General features: G+C 36.6%; 1 protein-coding gene across 3 annotated transcripts in view; it reads right to left on the reverse strand.

Annotated features, from left to right (window-relative positions):
- The window catches only part of Col11a1 (collagen type XI alpha 1 chain), a 214391-nt gene that overhangs the window by 147499 nt on the left and 51804 nt on the right, over positions 1-15088 (reverse strand). For all 3 annotated transcript variants that reach the window (XM_060392852.1, XM_060392851.1, XM_060392850.1), the window contains exon 5: positions 3534-3659. In XM_060392852.1, the coding sequence (XP_060248835.1) occupies positions 3534-3659 (126 nt within the window). The remainder of the gene's footprint in view (positions 1-3533; positions 3660-15088) is intronic.

A 15088-nucleotide genomic window follows, 5' to 3' on the forward strand; every position in this document is an offset into this window, starting at 1 on the left:
TAAATTACAAACTACTACTCATTATCAGTAAAACAATGAAGAGTAAGTTTTAAATGTGAGCAATAAGAAAACATTCAAGTTAAGGTCTGGGATTTGGAAATGCACTTGTAAATGTTTGTCAAAGTAATTAAGTTTATGTCAACTTTCTTCGGGCAGAAGAAAATGTGTTCTGATCTTCATAATTCTCCCCACTACTGGCTCTTTCTGCAAATGAAGAACTTCCAGCATGCTCACATGGAAAATGAAGAATTTGGCAATTGTGCGTCCAGAGGCACTGGACCACTTTCTCTGGGGATTACCCAAGAGTCAATCAAAAAGACTACTACATGTCGTCTCCTTATTTAACTATCTGAGGAGTCTTTCCTTAAAAACAAAACAAGCTACTTAGTATACCTATGTGATCCTTTGTCTACATGCAGCTGTTTAGCATATTTTAGAGGACAGTTTTTACTTCTCCCTTAGGAATTTTGAAAATATCCTGAAAATTGGTGTAGGAAAGACCAGTTGTCATCAATGAGATGAAGTCCTGAAATCCTGGGAAGGAGAAATAAAATAGATTTTATGGGGCTTGATGAGATCTGACATTGACAACAAAAATGATGGGAGACATCTATGCTAGGAAAACAGTTTTCTCATACACTTTCACTGAATATAGTGATTCATTTGCTGCACTTTCCACTTCAGTCTTTAAAGAAAAGAATGCCGATTGCATTTTTTACACATAATTAGGACATGTGTGATACACTAAGACTCAAACAGAATTCTGATATCTAATTTCTTATAAGTTAAAGTCATAATTCAACATGGTATGAATATCCCAGAAGTATAATCTTAATATTAGTTATGCTGCTGTATCAGGGAAATTTAAATCCATTGCTGTATTAAGGCATTAGGACTTAAGAAAAATCCACCTACAGAGTACATCTCTCACTCCATGATGAAGAAGTAATTATTTCAAGTGCATGCACAACTGAATTGAGATAGATTAGATGTGTTACTTCAAGAAAAAAAAAGAGTTAGAAAAAAATAAACATTTGAGTAAGCTTACCTACGGAAGTTCACAAATTAATTAACAGAATATTAAGCAACGTGTCTGACCCAAGTTCCTCATTATACTTTATGTTTACACTTGAGAAGATAACATTGATGTTTGATAATTTTTAGGCAGGTTACCGGAAACATAACTGGGAAAATACATGTTCAGGATACAATGAAACACTGATTGGCTATGATTGAGAATTATTATAAAAGCTGCTTGTTTTTAGTTTTAGTACTATCACAAAATGTTTGTCATATTCAAGTATCACTGTAGCTAATAACAGGGAGTAGGAGTCAATTCTTCCTGGAAAAAAAGTAAAGCTTTTCTTTGTGATCCAGTAGTTTAGAACGTGATGGCAGCTGTCAATCACCAGATTCTCTTCTTCCATTAAGCAGAGTCATATATTTGCTATAAGAAACGTCTTATTTTCCTTATAGAAGTGACAAGTGCAAAGCACATATTATTAGTTTTGAACACAGAACCAGTGACACGCTTTTAACCTGTAAGCTGTAGAAACCTAAATTTGACCTGATGGTTGTTCTACACCAAAACAACCACAAATGCATTTAGTAGTAAATAGAAAGAAATAAAGAATATGGCACTTGAAAACTGTATAAATAAAACACCCAAACAGTTTTGTTTTTTTTGTTTGTTTGTTTTTTTTTTTTTTTTTCAATGCAGTTTATTCAGGAACCTTGAATAATCATCGGACCCTGGGGAAAGCCAGCCCACAGCTTAAATAGCCTCTGGGTAGCCAACCCCAGTGTGCCTCGTGGGCAATGCAGATAGGTCCACATACATGGAAGCAAGCCAGATCCTCAGCCTTAGCCAAATGTGGAATTGTTCGTGACAGAAAGCACTCACCATGGGGAAGGTGGAAGGCGGAAACCAGCTCCATCTTTAAGGCACAGCATTCCGCAGCTCTCTACAGTTCCCCCTTTTTGTTTTAGACGCGTCAGGCAAGAGTAGAGGTCTGATCTCTGGTATTAGAAATAAATTGGGACTTTGTACCGATGTTCATTTAGGTGTCATCCACCCAAAGAGCATCAGACCCGTCCGATACCTTTTTCTCAGAGGCGGGACCTGGGGCATCAACCCGCATGCAATCAGACATGCTCTTCTCTGGGTCCAAAGCGGCTGACCCTGAGTGCAGTGCTTAGCCTCGCATCCTGAGCGTAACATTTTAGCTTTTTATGGTATCCAACCATGCTTGGGGCGAATGTCCTGCTTCAATGGCTGTAAAGGCCTGAATGATCATGGCTGCATCACACTGTTGTGAGACTCTAATCTTGCATATATACCACAGGCAAACCAAGGAGACCAACACTAGAAGGCCTGCTAACGCTCCCATGCCTGCCCATTCCTTCAGATGATTCATGGCTGCAGCAGCCAAGCAGTTTTTATTAGCTTTTTCATATTGATCTGCCACTAGATTCTTAAGACTTTACCTTGTGTTTACAAAAAAAAGGGGGGTGTGGGAGGGAGAGAATAATGCTTTAAAGTTGTGGGAAAAGAAGGTTTGGGGCAACAGAATTCACTAGGATACAATTATAAACAAAATAATAATAAAACAAATGCCCATTTATTCTAAGTAATTAAAACTCAGAAAGTAGCAGCATCAAATAGTGTTTTTTAATACTATTTTTAAAGCAGAATTTTTTTCTCAAAATTCAAATACCCGGGCTGGAGAGATGCCTCAGAGGTTAAAAGCATTGGCTGTTCTTCCAAAGGTCCTGAGTTCAATTCCCAGCAACCACATGGTGGCTCACAACCATCTGGAATGAGATCTGATGTAGGCAGAATATGTATAAATAATAAATAAATAAATCTTTTAAAAAATTCAAATACCCTTTTACAATTTGAATATCTTAGTGTTAAGAAAACAAATCTCAAAATATTGTTTTCTCAGAAAATAATACACCGATTAGTATCCAGTACCAAATGGTCAGCCCCGGTTGTATGTGTATCTGAAAGAGAGTAAGGGGAGTACATGAGCAGGCTTAGAAAGAGAAATAGGAAGGCAGAAAATGAAATAAAAAATGTTTTACGTTAAAATTAAAACAAAAAAAACCCATAGTTTTGCTACAAGTTATAGCACCAACTATTTCCTGTTTGATTAATTTTCTATGAGAAAAAAGTTTTGAAAATTAAAACAAAGGAAACTCTTGATTACATAAAAGAGCCTAAAATCTTTAAGACAAATCTCAACAGTTTTTACTTTTCTTTATGAAATGTTCAAAGATGCGAAATATCATAAGACATACACTCTCCATATTTTAACTCTTTAAGGAAAAGAGTAGAAATACAGCATAAAGAAATCATCCCCGAGAGAGAGAGGAAAAATATATACCAAGTTACCTTTGAGTAAATTCTTCCACAAAATACTCAATGACTCAAATAAATTATAGCTAATGGAGACTGAGTATTCGTGCTCTGAATCGGGGACACAGCCACATCTCTGGACCTGAAGGTCTGCTGGGCCCTACATCCTCACCTCATCTACCTGCGGCTCTTGGGCCTGAGCAGCCTTGGATGTTAAGTCACAGTCTGGACTGTAATGGTCACAGTAGTCATATGCGGCCTTGGGGTCACCCGTGATCAGGAACTGCTGAATATCGCCCTGCAGAGAGTCAGATATGGAGATACTCGTCAGTATATGCAAATATACATATATTCAGACTGTCTGTAAGGTCAGTTAGCCTACATTTAAATGATTGAAGAAGAGAAACCACTTAAATACATATCATTATAAAGATGAGTCTTATAGGACTAAAAGAAAAACTGATAATGGATTACATTGCTCAGCCTTACTGTCTGATACAGAAAATCTACTGTATATTATTCAGTTTTACGAAAGTCATAATTGAATATGCATTATAAAAAAGAAATAAAATACATGCATAAGGAAATATACTTTCATGCCAAAAATAAAGTTTAGAATGAAATGCTAATTTTGGGCAAATCTGTAAGGGAATTTCTCAGTAGAATCATGTTCAGAAAAAAAAAAATGCTCACCTGTAAAGATGAACAAGAAAGAAATACATCAGCAATAAAAAACATACTATAAATACAAAAGCATGGAGTAGGTACATTGTTGATGAGGGAAAATAATATTTTTAAAAACATTTAAAATCTTTATATAAAAATCTGCATATATCTACATAAAGACAATTTTAGAGATACTGAATAAACAAGATCATCTAAAAAAATTTTAATTTCCATAAGCTTGAGTCAGTGGCCAGCTCTTTGATCACCTCCCCCTGGGGGGTGGCAGCCTTGCCAGGCCACAGAGGAAGATGATGCAGCCAGCCCTAATGAGACCTGATAAGCAAGGGTCAGACAGAAGGGGAGGAAGACCATCCCTATCAGTGGAATAAGGAAAGGGCATAAGGGGAGAAGAAGGAGGGTAGGTGGGACTGGGAGGAGATGAGGGAGGGGGCTGCAGCAGGGATACAAAGTGAATAAATTTTAATAAATAAATATATAAATAAAATTAAATAAAGGAGTTTTAATTTCAGAAATTTTAGAAAAAAATATGATGGAGAAACTAATCAAGAACTACTGTGATGGGAACTGGCATGACATCACTATAGCAATCATAACTATGTAGAAGTAGCTTACACTAAAGAAAACATTGTGAACCTGAAGACAAAGTCCTTTTATATTTCAGAACATGATCTGATAATACACCCTGAGTCTATTTTAAACAATTTCAAAATTAATCCATCTTTATTTAAATTTTATCACCTAGACTTACTTAGGACTGGATAAAATCATTAGCAATAAACACAAAAGTTTTGAAATTTAAGAACTAGGAAAGAAAGTGTAGCATAATTATGACACAACACTCATTTATCTATCAATATATGTTTATTGAGAAATTATTATATATAAAATATTATCATTATCATTATTTTATTATTATTATTATTATTAATTACAACTTATTCACTTTGTATCCCAGCTGTATCGCCACCCTCATCTCCTCCAGCTCCCACCCTCCCTCCCACTTTCCCCCTATGCCACTCCCCTAGTCAACTGATAGAGGGGGTCCTCTTTCCCTACCATCTGACCCTAAGCCTATCACGTCTCATCAGGACTGTCTGGATCCTCTCTCTATGTTGCCTAGTAAGGCCACCCTGCCAGAGGGAGGTGATCAAAAAGCAAGCAACAAAGTCCACGCCAGTAATTGCCTCTGCTCTCCTTACTAGGCAACCCCCATGGAGACTGAGCTGCCCATGGCCTACATCTGAGTGGGGTGGGGGTGGGGGAATCTAGATCCTAGATGAATCCTTGGTTGAATTATCAGTCTCTGCTTGTGTACAGTATTATAGACACTGAAGGATTAATTTTGATCGTCAATCTGATTCGATCTATAATCACCTAGGGATAAAACTCTGGGTGTGTTTTCCAAGAAGTTTTTATTCAGTTAATTAAGTAAGGAAGAGTCACCATAAGTGCAGGTAGCACTAGTCTGTGTTGGGATACTGGACTCAATAAAAAGGGGCATGCATGTTGAGCATTTCAGTCATGGGTCTCTTACACAATAAACCAACTGCCTCAAGGTTTTGTTGTTGTGCCTTCCCAACTCTGGCTATTGTACCAGCAAGCTGTGAGCTAAGTTTTTCTCCCCTGCCAAGTACTTGCCCATAACAATGAGAAAGGTAACTAGCATAGACAACCAAACATAATGATGCCATTTGTAGTGGAAGTTTTGGTTTCTTTAAAAACTCAGTTACTTTTATTTTTTAATATTACTTAGAGTTTATTAACTTTGTATCCCAGCTGTATCCTATTCCCTCATTCCCTCCCAATCCTACCTCTCCCCCTCATCTTCTCTCTGCCCCTTTCCTATTCCACTCATTGGGGAGGACCTCCTCCTCTTTCATCTCACCCTAGCTTATCAGGTATCTTCAGGCCTGTCTGCAAAGTCCTCCTCTGTGGCCTAGCAGGGCTGCTCCTCCCTTGGGGGGAGGGAAGAGAAAAAGAGCCAGCCATTGAGTTCATAGTCCCTGCTCCTCTTACTAGGAAAATCCACTTGGATACTGAGCTACCATGGGTTACATCCAATCAGGAATTCTAGGTTATATCCATACATGGTCCTTGGCTGGAGATACAGTCTCATAAAAGATGCCTGTGCCCAGATACATTTGGTTCTTGTGGAGCTCCTGTCCTTTCTAGGTCATACTAACTCCCCCTTCTTTCATGTAATTCCCTGCAGTCTGCTTAAGTTTTGGTTATGAGACTCAGTATCCGCTTTGATTCACTACTAGGTAATGTTTTTATTTTAATTCCAAGTGTGGGAGATGGGACTGCCTTATGTTGCCCACAACTGATAATTGCCTCCTGAGGGGCATGGTCTCTGCCAACTGGTAACAGCCTTCTGAAACTCAGGAGGGGCTTTCTGTGGTCTTTGCGAGCTGCAAATAGTGGAATTCCCAGAACTCTGAGAAGGTAAAAATATGAGAGCCCAGAGAGGATGGTTTCAAGGATATAGATGGAGGAGGGAGAAGGCTGCTGGTTTGTTCTGTTACTGCTGTTTGCCACTTACTATTTATTGCTTGGTTGCTAAATATCTTGACAAGTGAGACTGTCATTTTCCCAAAGACCCTAATCAGCCAGAACTAAGTCTAAAGAGGTCTATGTCCCCTTCTAATCTTCTTTCTCTACTACCTAGAATTGGAGTGAGGAGAGGGTTAGAAAGGAGAAAGAGGCTTAAGGAAGCCCAAATAAAAACTAGCTCCTACAGTCATTACTGCTCAACACACAAACGTACTTTACTCTGGATGTAGAGCCACTGGGACTTCTACATCTCACAGTGTTTCTATTTATAATTCTTTCTATGCCTACCTTAACATTTTCCAAAATGACTAGGCTGATTTACATACACAACAATAGTACCTAAATATTCTGCTCATTTTTCAAGCATTTGTTATTTTCTGTCTCTTTTGTAATGGCATTTTATTTATTTGTTTGTTTGTTTGGTGTGTGTGTGTGTGTAGAAGAATGTATGCGTGTCAGCAACTTTTGGGAACTTTCCATGGTGTAGGTCTTGGGGAATGAATTCAGTATATGGAGCTTGATGGCTAACACCTTTATGCACTGAACTGCTCAAGGATCTAAGAACAGCAATGTATGTTCAGCCATTATGAACATTTTAAAAACGTACTTAGTTGATTATGTGTTCTATTAATATATCTGGCTCCTGATATTTTGCACACTTCATAAATTATCACTGTTTTTAAAAACTATGTGACTCACACACACATACATATTTGTACGCACATGATATGTAAGTGAGCAGTAAGGTGAGTGTAATAAAATATGTTACAGGCAAAGTCTCTAAAAATAAATAAAAATATATTATTTTGCAAACTATGTGACTGAAAAGGGACTATATATAGCATCACCATTGCTGATTTATTTTCTTTGTTCTGTTAGGTTAAGAAAATTTTTTTGCTGTTTGTTTTTGCACTTGAGCACGTGTGTGTGTGTGTTGCGGTTTCTTTGCCTATGTCATAATTTTTTGAAGGATTTTGTTTGTAACTGGAAGTGGAATACCTTATTGGCTTTGTGTAGTAGTTGCTGGTGTTACTGCTTGCCTACAGCTTTTTCTTTGGTTTTGAAATCTGGACCCAAGGGTTTATTCTGAGACTGATATTCCAACCAAGAACCATGCATGGACATAACCTAGAACCCTTGCACAGATATAGCCCATGGCAGTTCAGTGTCCAAGTGGGTTCCCTAGTAAGGGGAACAGGGACTGTCTCTGACATGAACTCATGGGCTGGCTCTTTGATCACCTCTCCCTGAGGTGGGAGCAGCTTTACCAGGCCACAGAGAAGGACAATGAAGCCACTCCTGATAAGACCTGATAGGCTAGGGTCAGACGGAAGGGGGGAGGACCTCCCCTAACAGTGGACTTGGGGAGGGGGGCTTGGGAGGTTTTGAACATGGAAATATCTGTTCCATTATATGGTGATGAACAAAGATATGGCATTTGCCATGATAACTGGTTTGAACCTTCAAGTGTCTCAGGAGGCTTGATATATGTTGTAGCCCATCTAGTGATTTAAACATTTCTGCTTGCAGTGTAAGCTCAGCAATACATGAGTTATGCAGACCATCTTTTAGGTCTTTATTGGATTTATTCACAATTCTTATCTATAACTAAAAGGTTGCTGAACTCTGAATCTGTTAACATCTATTCAAGTTATTTAATAATTTCATTTTGTTATTAATTCATTAGTTTCTTCCTTTAAATATCCTTTGGACAAAGAAGCCCATTGGCTGCTCAGATTCAAAGTGGGTTCCCTAGTAAGCGGTACAAGGACTGTCTCTGACATGAACTCAGTGGCCAGCTCTTTGATCATCTCCCGCTGGTTGGTGCAGCCTTGCCAGGCCACAGAGGAAGATGATGCAGGCAGGCTTGATGAGACTTGGTAGGCTAGGGTCAGATGGAAGGGGAGGAGGTCCTCCCCTATCAGGGGACTAGGAAAAAGGCATAGGAGGAGAAGCAAAAATGTGGGTGGGACTGGTAGGAGACAAGAAAGGGGGATGAAGCAGGGATACAAGGTGAATAAATTATAATAAATATATAAATAAAAATTTTTAAAAAGATACAGTCTGCAAAACAGGCAGAGAGAAAAAAATCCTTTGAGCATATATATGTATGTATGGATGTATGAATGTATGCATGCTCAGGTAGCATCCCGATAAGGAAAATAAAAAAGTGCAGTTACTGCCCAACTAAAAATACTATAGGACCTTATTGATCATACTATCATTAATATTTTCAATCTAAAATATTTACTTGCCTGTATCATGAAACAGTATAAGAAGTTGAGCAAATAAATGTTTTGTTTTGTTTTGTTTTGTTTTTGAGTGACTTTTTTCAATAGTTTGTGGATATGTAAGTGAATCATAGCATTGACATACTGACTTTTGGCAAACTCAAAATAAATCATACAAGTCCTAAAACATATTGTCAGCATATATGAGCCAAAACTCATCAATAAAGCACACAATACCCACATCTAGACTGTCAGAGGTGAAAACTTACCCAAAAAAGGAGAACACTGAATGTACATTTCTTTGTTCTGTTGACTCATAAAATAATAATTGGGCATCACTGGGCATAACCAGTACATCAAGAAAAATGTCACTGTTAGATTTAATTCAAACCTCTAATTCCAAAATTTTTTATTCAAATACCTGGAATTATGAGTCCCTTTAATTGAATTAAAATGAACAAATTGAGAAATCCTATCTAACAATCATTCCAGAGCTACAAAATGTCAAGTTCCATATGTAATTGCTAAAACACACAAAATATACTGTCTCATAATTGAATTCTAATTTTTAAATAGATTTTGAGAGCAATATTGTTTCTCCAGCCACTTACTATTCTATTTATGGGACTTTACTTCACTAATGGGGTGTTGCTAATGTTTCCACTATAAATTCTTATTTCAGTATTTAATGGTTAGCCATAAAATATAGCATTGGAAAATACTGAAAATTTCTGTAAAACTCCAGTTTTCCCAGAAAGTATTTCACAGTGTTTTGTATTAATCATATGTTGCATTGTGAGACAGTCTATAAATAAACCTAAGTATCATAACAAGTTAATGAGCTGTAAATATTATTTTTGATATTATAACATTTTCCAGAGCTGGAAAAAGGTAAAAATTACCAAGTAAAACTGGCATTGGTATTACTGTAGCACAAGAGGCATGAAAAAGACATCTTCATTCTCTAACGGTCTAAAAGCCAAGGTCAAAATAGAGATCATAGAATTACCTCATAATATACAGCTGTGTCAAGTAGCTACACAATATAGTATTTTCACATAGACTGTGGGGACTTACCAAAAGAGAGTAAAATGATTGTGAAAGAAAAAAAAAATCAAACCTTTGTGAATAGATGAATGAACGGCACTGTGCTCTGTAGGAAATCTCACCAAAATCTCATCAATGCCAATTACATACATAATTATGTAAACTTCTTCCAGAACAAAAGTTAAAGCACAAATTAACAGGCTATTACTATTTTGTTTTGATTTCTCTCTCTCACACACATACCTTATTTATTTAATAAATTTCCAGGAGATATGGGTTATTTTTACTTTGTGACTGAAAGTGTTTATGTAATATTCTGTACAATGTTTTGTAACTGAGATTCTCTGTACACATGAATAATCACATTTACTGAAAGAATAAATCACATAAATTCACTCTAACTATAAAGAAGATAGAAATCTAGAAGATAAAAAGGAAGAAAATTTTACATATGTAAATCAAAGGTATTATGCAGCCGTATACCACATAAACAAGATAATTATTGGGGAATTTTATTTTTCTTTTAACATAAAAATGCTTATAAAATTTTAAAAAGCCTTATTGTCTACTGACTCCACAAACCATGTTGTTAGTACTTCTTCCTCTTATATTATCTTACAGTCAAAAGTATTTCCCCTAAACTGTCTCTCACTAGACTCTTACACATATAGAAAAGAGAAAAGACCATCAAGGACTGGAAAGGTTCAAATGCTCCTCTCCCCCATACCTAGTGTAGCATATTATAGGCATCTCCCTTTCTTACTATTAAAGTCACTGTTGGAAAGTATTTATGGCAGCCTCCAGTTCTCACTGAAGTCCTGTCAGTGTTTGGATGTTCAATGTCATCCAAAGACCCTAAGCTAAAACATTTTCCAGGAGCCTGGGTATTTTGGAAAGTGGTAGAATTTTATAAGATGAAGTCAAATGTGTAGTACTTTGGCCATGGGGTAGGCAGACTCTCAAAGTGGATTTAGGAATCTTCTCATCCCTTGTTCCCTTTGTCACAACTCACACATTCAATAAATAGTTTGGGCATGGTGTATGTTTGTATGCTTCCTTCATCAAAAGCCAAAATAGTAATTTCCACTGATAATGAAAATTGAACTTTCCAAGTGGTGAATTACATAAAATTTTTCTTAAGGTAGGTGTGTCTGTATCCTCTCATACAGAGGTTGCTACCAACTACTGAATTCAGTACAGTGATTTTATCTAAATGTGTCAAAGAAGGTTTAGATTAACTGGACATTGAAGAGTTTAAAGAAAGGCCATCCTCCACAAAATGGGGCTCAGAAAGCTGGTTATCCAGATGTTGAATAACAAAGAAGAATCCACCTTATAAAATAAAAAATTAGAACTTAAACAAAGACTCAGATATAAGATCTAAAACTCTGAAGCCATTAGAGGGAAATTTTCAAAATATCAACGAGGCAGCTAATTCCAAAATAAGCCTCACATAATTCTAAGATTTTACAAATAAGATTTTACCAAGCTGAATACTTTTGTCACAGCAAGGAAAACAGACTGAAAAGGTAGTCTACAGAATGGAAGGAATCTATGCTAATTATTCATCAAGCAAGAGATTAATGTTCAGTACCTAAAAAGAACTCAAGACTTATTCTCCAAAAGAAAAAGAAAAAAAATCAATCCAACCAACAAAAGGTAAAGTGGCCTTCAAAAAATATAATTGACCAATAAAAGCATGAAAAAAAAAAAACAAACTTCAACATCCTTTGTCATATGGTAAATATAAATCAAAACTACAGTGAAATTCATGCTGATATAAATCCTCAAGAAGACAAATGTGTGGTGGAAGAAGAATTATTATACACAGTAACTGGAAGTGTTATCACTTACTTATGAAAGTGTGTATGGAGTTTTCTCATAATTTAAAAGGACTGTTTTATCTTGCTATATCTACCACTTGTGTTATATGTGGAAATGTACTTATGTCAGCACACAAAACATCCATGCCCCTTGTCACTACTCACAACAATCAAATTACGGAAGCATCGGTTCTCCTCAGTGGATGAATAGATAAAGAAAATGCGGCATATATACACAATTGATGTGTACAATGAAGAACTAGCTGGTTAGATTTCATATGAAAATGAGAATTCTCCCAGGCATTGGAATAAAGGTCACCCTTCTTACTCCTTGCCAAGGAATTTAGAGGCATTGAAGGTGTGCTCTAAGAAGGCTAAATTTAGATACAACTGACTTAATGACTGGACACTACAAAGCATCCTGATGGTAGAATGGGGACAACTGGCTAGTTTAAGTCACATGGAGATTGATTAAGAAAAAAAAAAAAAAGGTAGCAAGGCAAAAAATTCGGGAAGCATTGCAGCCTGGAAAGAGTAAGAGAGCTGAAAAGTTTAGTAGAAAAGCACACGTGTAGGCAAAGAGGGCATGGTTCACTAATAGCAATGGAAGGAATCTCAAAAATCTTCAAGGTCCCTATTTCCATTATGGCACAATAAAAGTCTACAAGAACAAATTTATTTCAGAGACCTTCCACTATTAACTGAGCAGTTAACTCTACCATGACCATTTTAGCTGAACCCTGGTGCTATTGGTGGCAAGCCTTAGTACACATTGTGTAATCTAGTTTTTCAGAAAAAATGTAATAGTCAAGGCAATGGAAGGTTCTATGGAGTTTTTACTCAGTTTTGTAAATGTTTTTAAAATGTATTGGTGTTATTATAATTACTATTATAATCTATTACAATTTATTCACTATGTATCCCAGCTGTAGCTCCCTCCTTCATCTCCACCCAGTTCTACCTTCCCTTCCTCTTCTACCCTATGCTCCTCCCCTAGTACATTAATAAGGGAGGTCCTCCTTCCCTACTATCTGACCCTGGCTTATCAGGTCTCATCAGGACTCTCTGGATTCTCTTTCCTGCTGGTAACTTTCAAGATTTTTCTTTTACGTGAATGTGTGTTTTGTCTGCAAATACATATATGTACTATAAACATGCCTGGCTGCCACAGAGATCAAAAGGGGACATTAAATCTCTCAGAACTAGAATTATAGTATGTTTTGAGCAGCTATGTGCTTGCTGAGAACTGAACTCAGGTCCTTTTTCAAAAACAGCAAGTACTCTTAACCACAGATCAACTTTTTCTGCTTTCTTGATTCCGTGAAATGTCTCATTTTTCTACAACAAATTACAACTGTAAATATTTAGAAAGTAGCATTACTTTTCTTGTAATTCCCAAGAAAACTTGAAAAATCATCAGTAAAATTTAAGGTGTTTGTAATCCTAAAATTGCACATAATAAAAGCCAATATTTTTTCAATTTTTTGAAGACAATTGAAATTGAAAAATCAGTATAACCTTTAAGGAATATGACTATAGGTTTCACTTGTAATTGCTCCAAACACGAGTTCCTAGAAAAACAGTTTTATGAATCTGAAAGGGATTATCCATAAGCCAAGCATACTAAGAAAGAGAGAGAGAGAGAGAGAGAGAGAGAGAGAGAGAGAGGGACAGTCTTTCACAGAGAGAGACATAGAGACACAGAAGCAAACAAGGAAGGAGGGAAGGAAGGAAGGAAGGAAGAAGAAGGGAGGGAAGAAGGAAGGAAGGAAGGAAGGAAGGAAGGAAGGAAGGAAGGAAGGAAGGAAGGAAGGAAGGACATAAAAAATGAAGCACATAGAATAGAAAAGAAAGAAACATCTATGTGGCTGAACTGTCTGTTGGTCACTGCACTGAAGGCAGCAGTGTAACACAATGTTTCACTCTGTTGAATAGATTCCCTTCATTCCCAAATACCTAATCACATTTGATATGTGAAATCCCTGTAAAAAGAGTGAGTCTTGATAGAGCTTCTAATTGCATACCCAGGAAGAAGGCAGATAGTAAATCCTACATGGGTTTAAAACTCTGAAGAAATAGCTAGAAGAATCACATCAGTTGAAGAACGGTGCTTCTAGCCTACCAAGATTTCTGACTTTGACAATACCTTAAGTGTCATCACAGTGTAATTGTTGTAGTTGTTGCTGTTGCTGTTCCAAACATTCCATCTAGTTCATTGATACTTTCTCAAGAACTATGTGGGGTGAAGGAAAGCTGTCAAAATGCTTAGAGTTTTATTGTGATTGAAATATACACCCAGTGATTGAATCTGGACCATAATTCAAAGGAAAGAATGAGAGAAACCACATAATTACTGTCATAACTGCAGCCCACACAGCCCTAACAGTGCACCAAAGCCAACTTAAGAAACCAATTTTATGAAAATGAGCTGTGTCCTACATTACTTAAATGTATTTCTAATTCAATAAACATTTACCAAGTATTACAGAAACCATCTGTCACTGTAGAAAACTCTTTTGCAAGAGCATGCATTTATCTTATACTTTCTATACTCACAAGGGTAAAGAGTTCTTATTGAAGTATAAGTGCTAATGTGGATCCACTCCATACAATGAGCAAGTAAAATAAATTCAATGTTTAGAAAAAAATGGACACAGGACTTAACCATGGCTTCTTTGAAGCCAAAGGTCATCTATGTACATCAATTTAGCAATGTCTGGAGAGTATGTTTTGTTTTTAAATATTATTAATGAAATGATTTGGATGGAAGGCATGGTTATATACTTTGGAAAGACTATAGAAAACTTCTGCCCTCACAAAGTTTATATTCTAGAAGCAGAAAAGAAATAAGCAAATGGTAGAATGCCAGAAACAATTACAGAAAAAAAAAATAGAACAACAAAGAATAATATGGGTGTTATATCAGAATAGGCTGTTATACAGTAAATTCAATAAGAAAAATTTTTACTGATTAAGGAACACCAAACTTGAGCATTATGGATTAAAAAAAAATAATAATGAAGGCAGAAGCCTCAAAACACAAAGACTGGTAGATGTATAGGAAGGAAAAATGCTGTAAATTGTCTGAATGAAGGGACATGGCTGGGACAAGAAGGGGAAAGGAGAAAAGGAATCATTGACAAAGTTAGAGAGAACTGCAGAGGATGGGTTGTAACATGCAGACATGTGAAAAGACAATTTTTATATTAATTACAGTTTATTCATGTTGTATTCCAGCCACAGCTCCCTCCCACATTCCCTCCCAATCTCACCCTCTTTCCCTCATCTCCTCCCATGTCCCTCTACAAATCCATTCATAGGGAGGTCTTCCTCCCCTTCCATCTCACCCTAGTCTATCAGATCTCACCAGGACTGGCTGTATTGTC

Source organism: Meriones unguiculatus, chromosome 10 (genome assembly GCF_030254825.1).
Source record: "Meriones unguiculatus strain TT.TT164.6M chromosome 10, Bangor_MerUng_6.1, whole genome shotgun sequence".
NCBI classification, from domain to species: Eukaryota; Metazoa; Chordata; class Mammalia; order Rodentia; family Muridae; genus Meriones; species Meriones unguiculatus.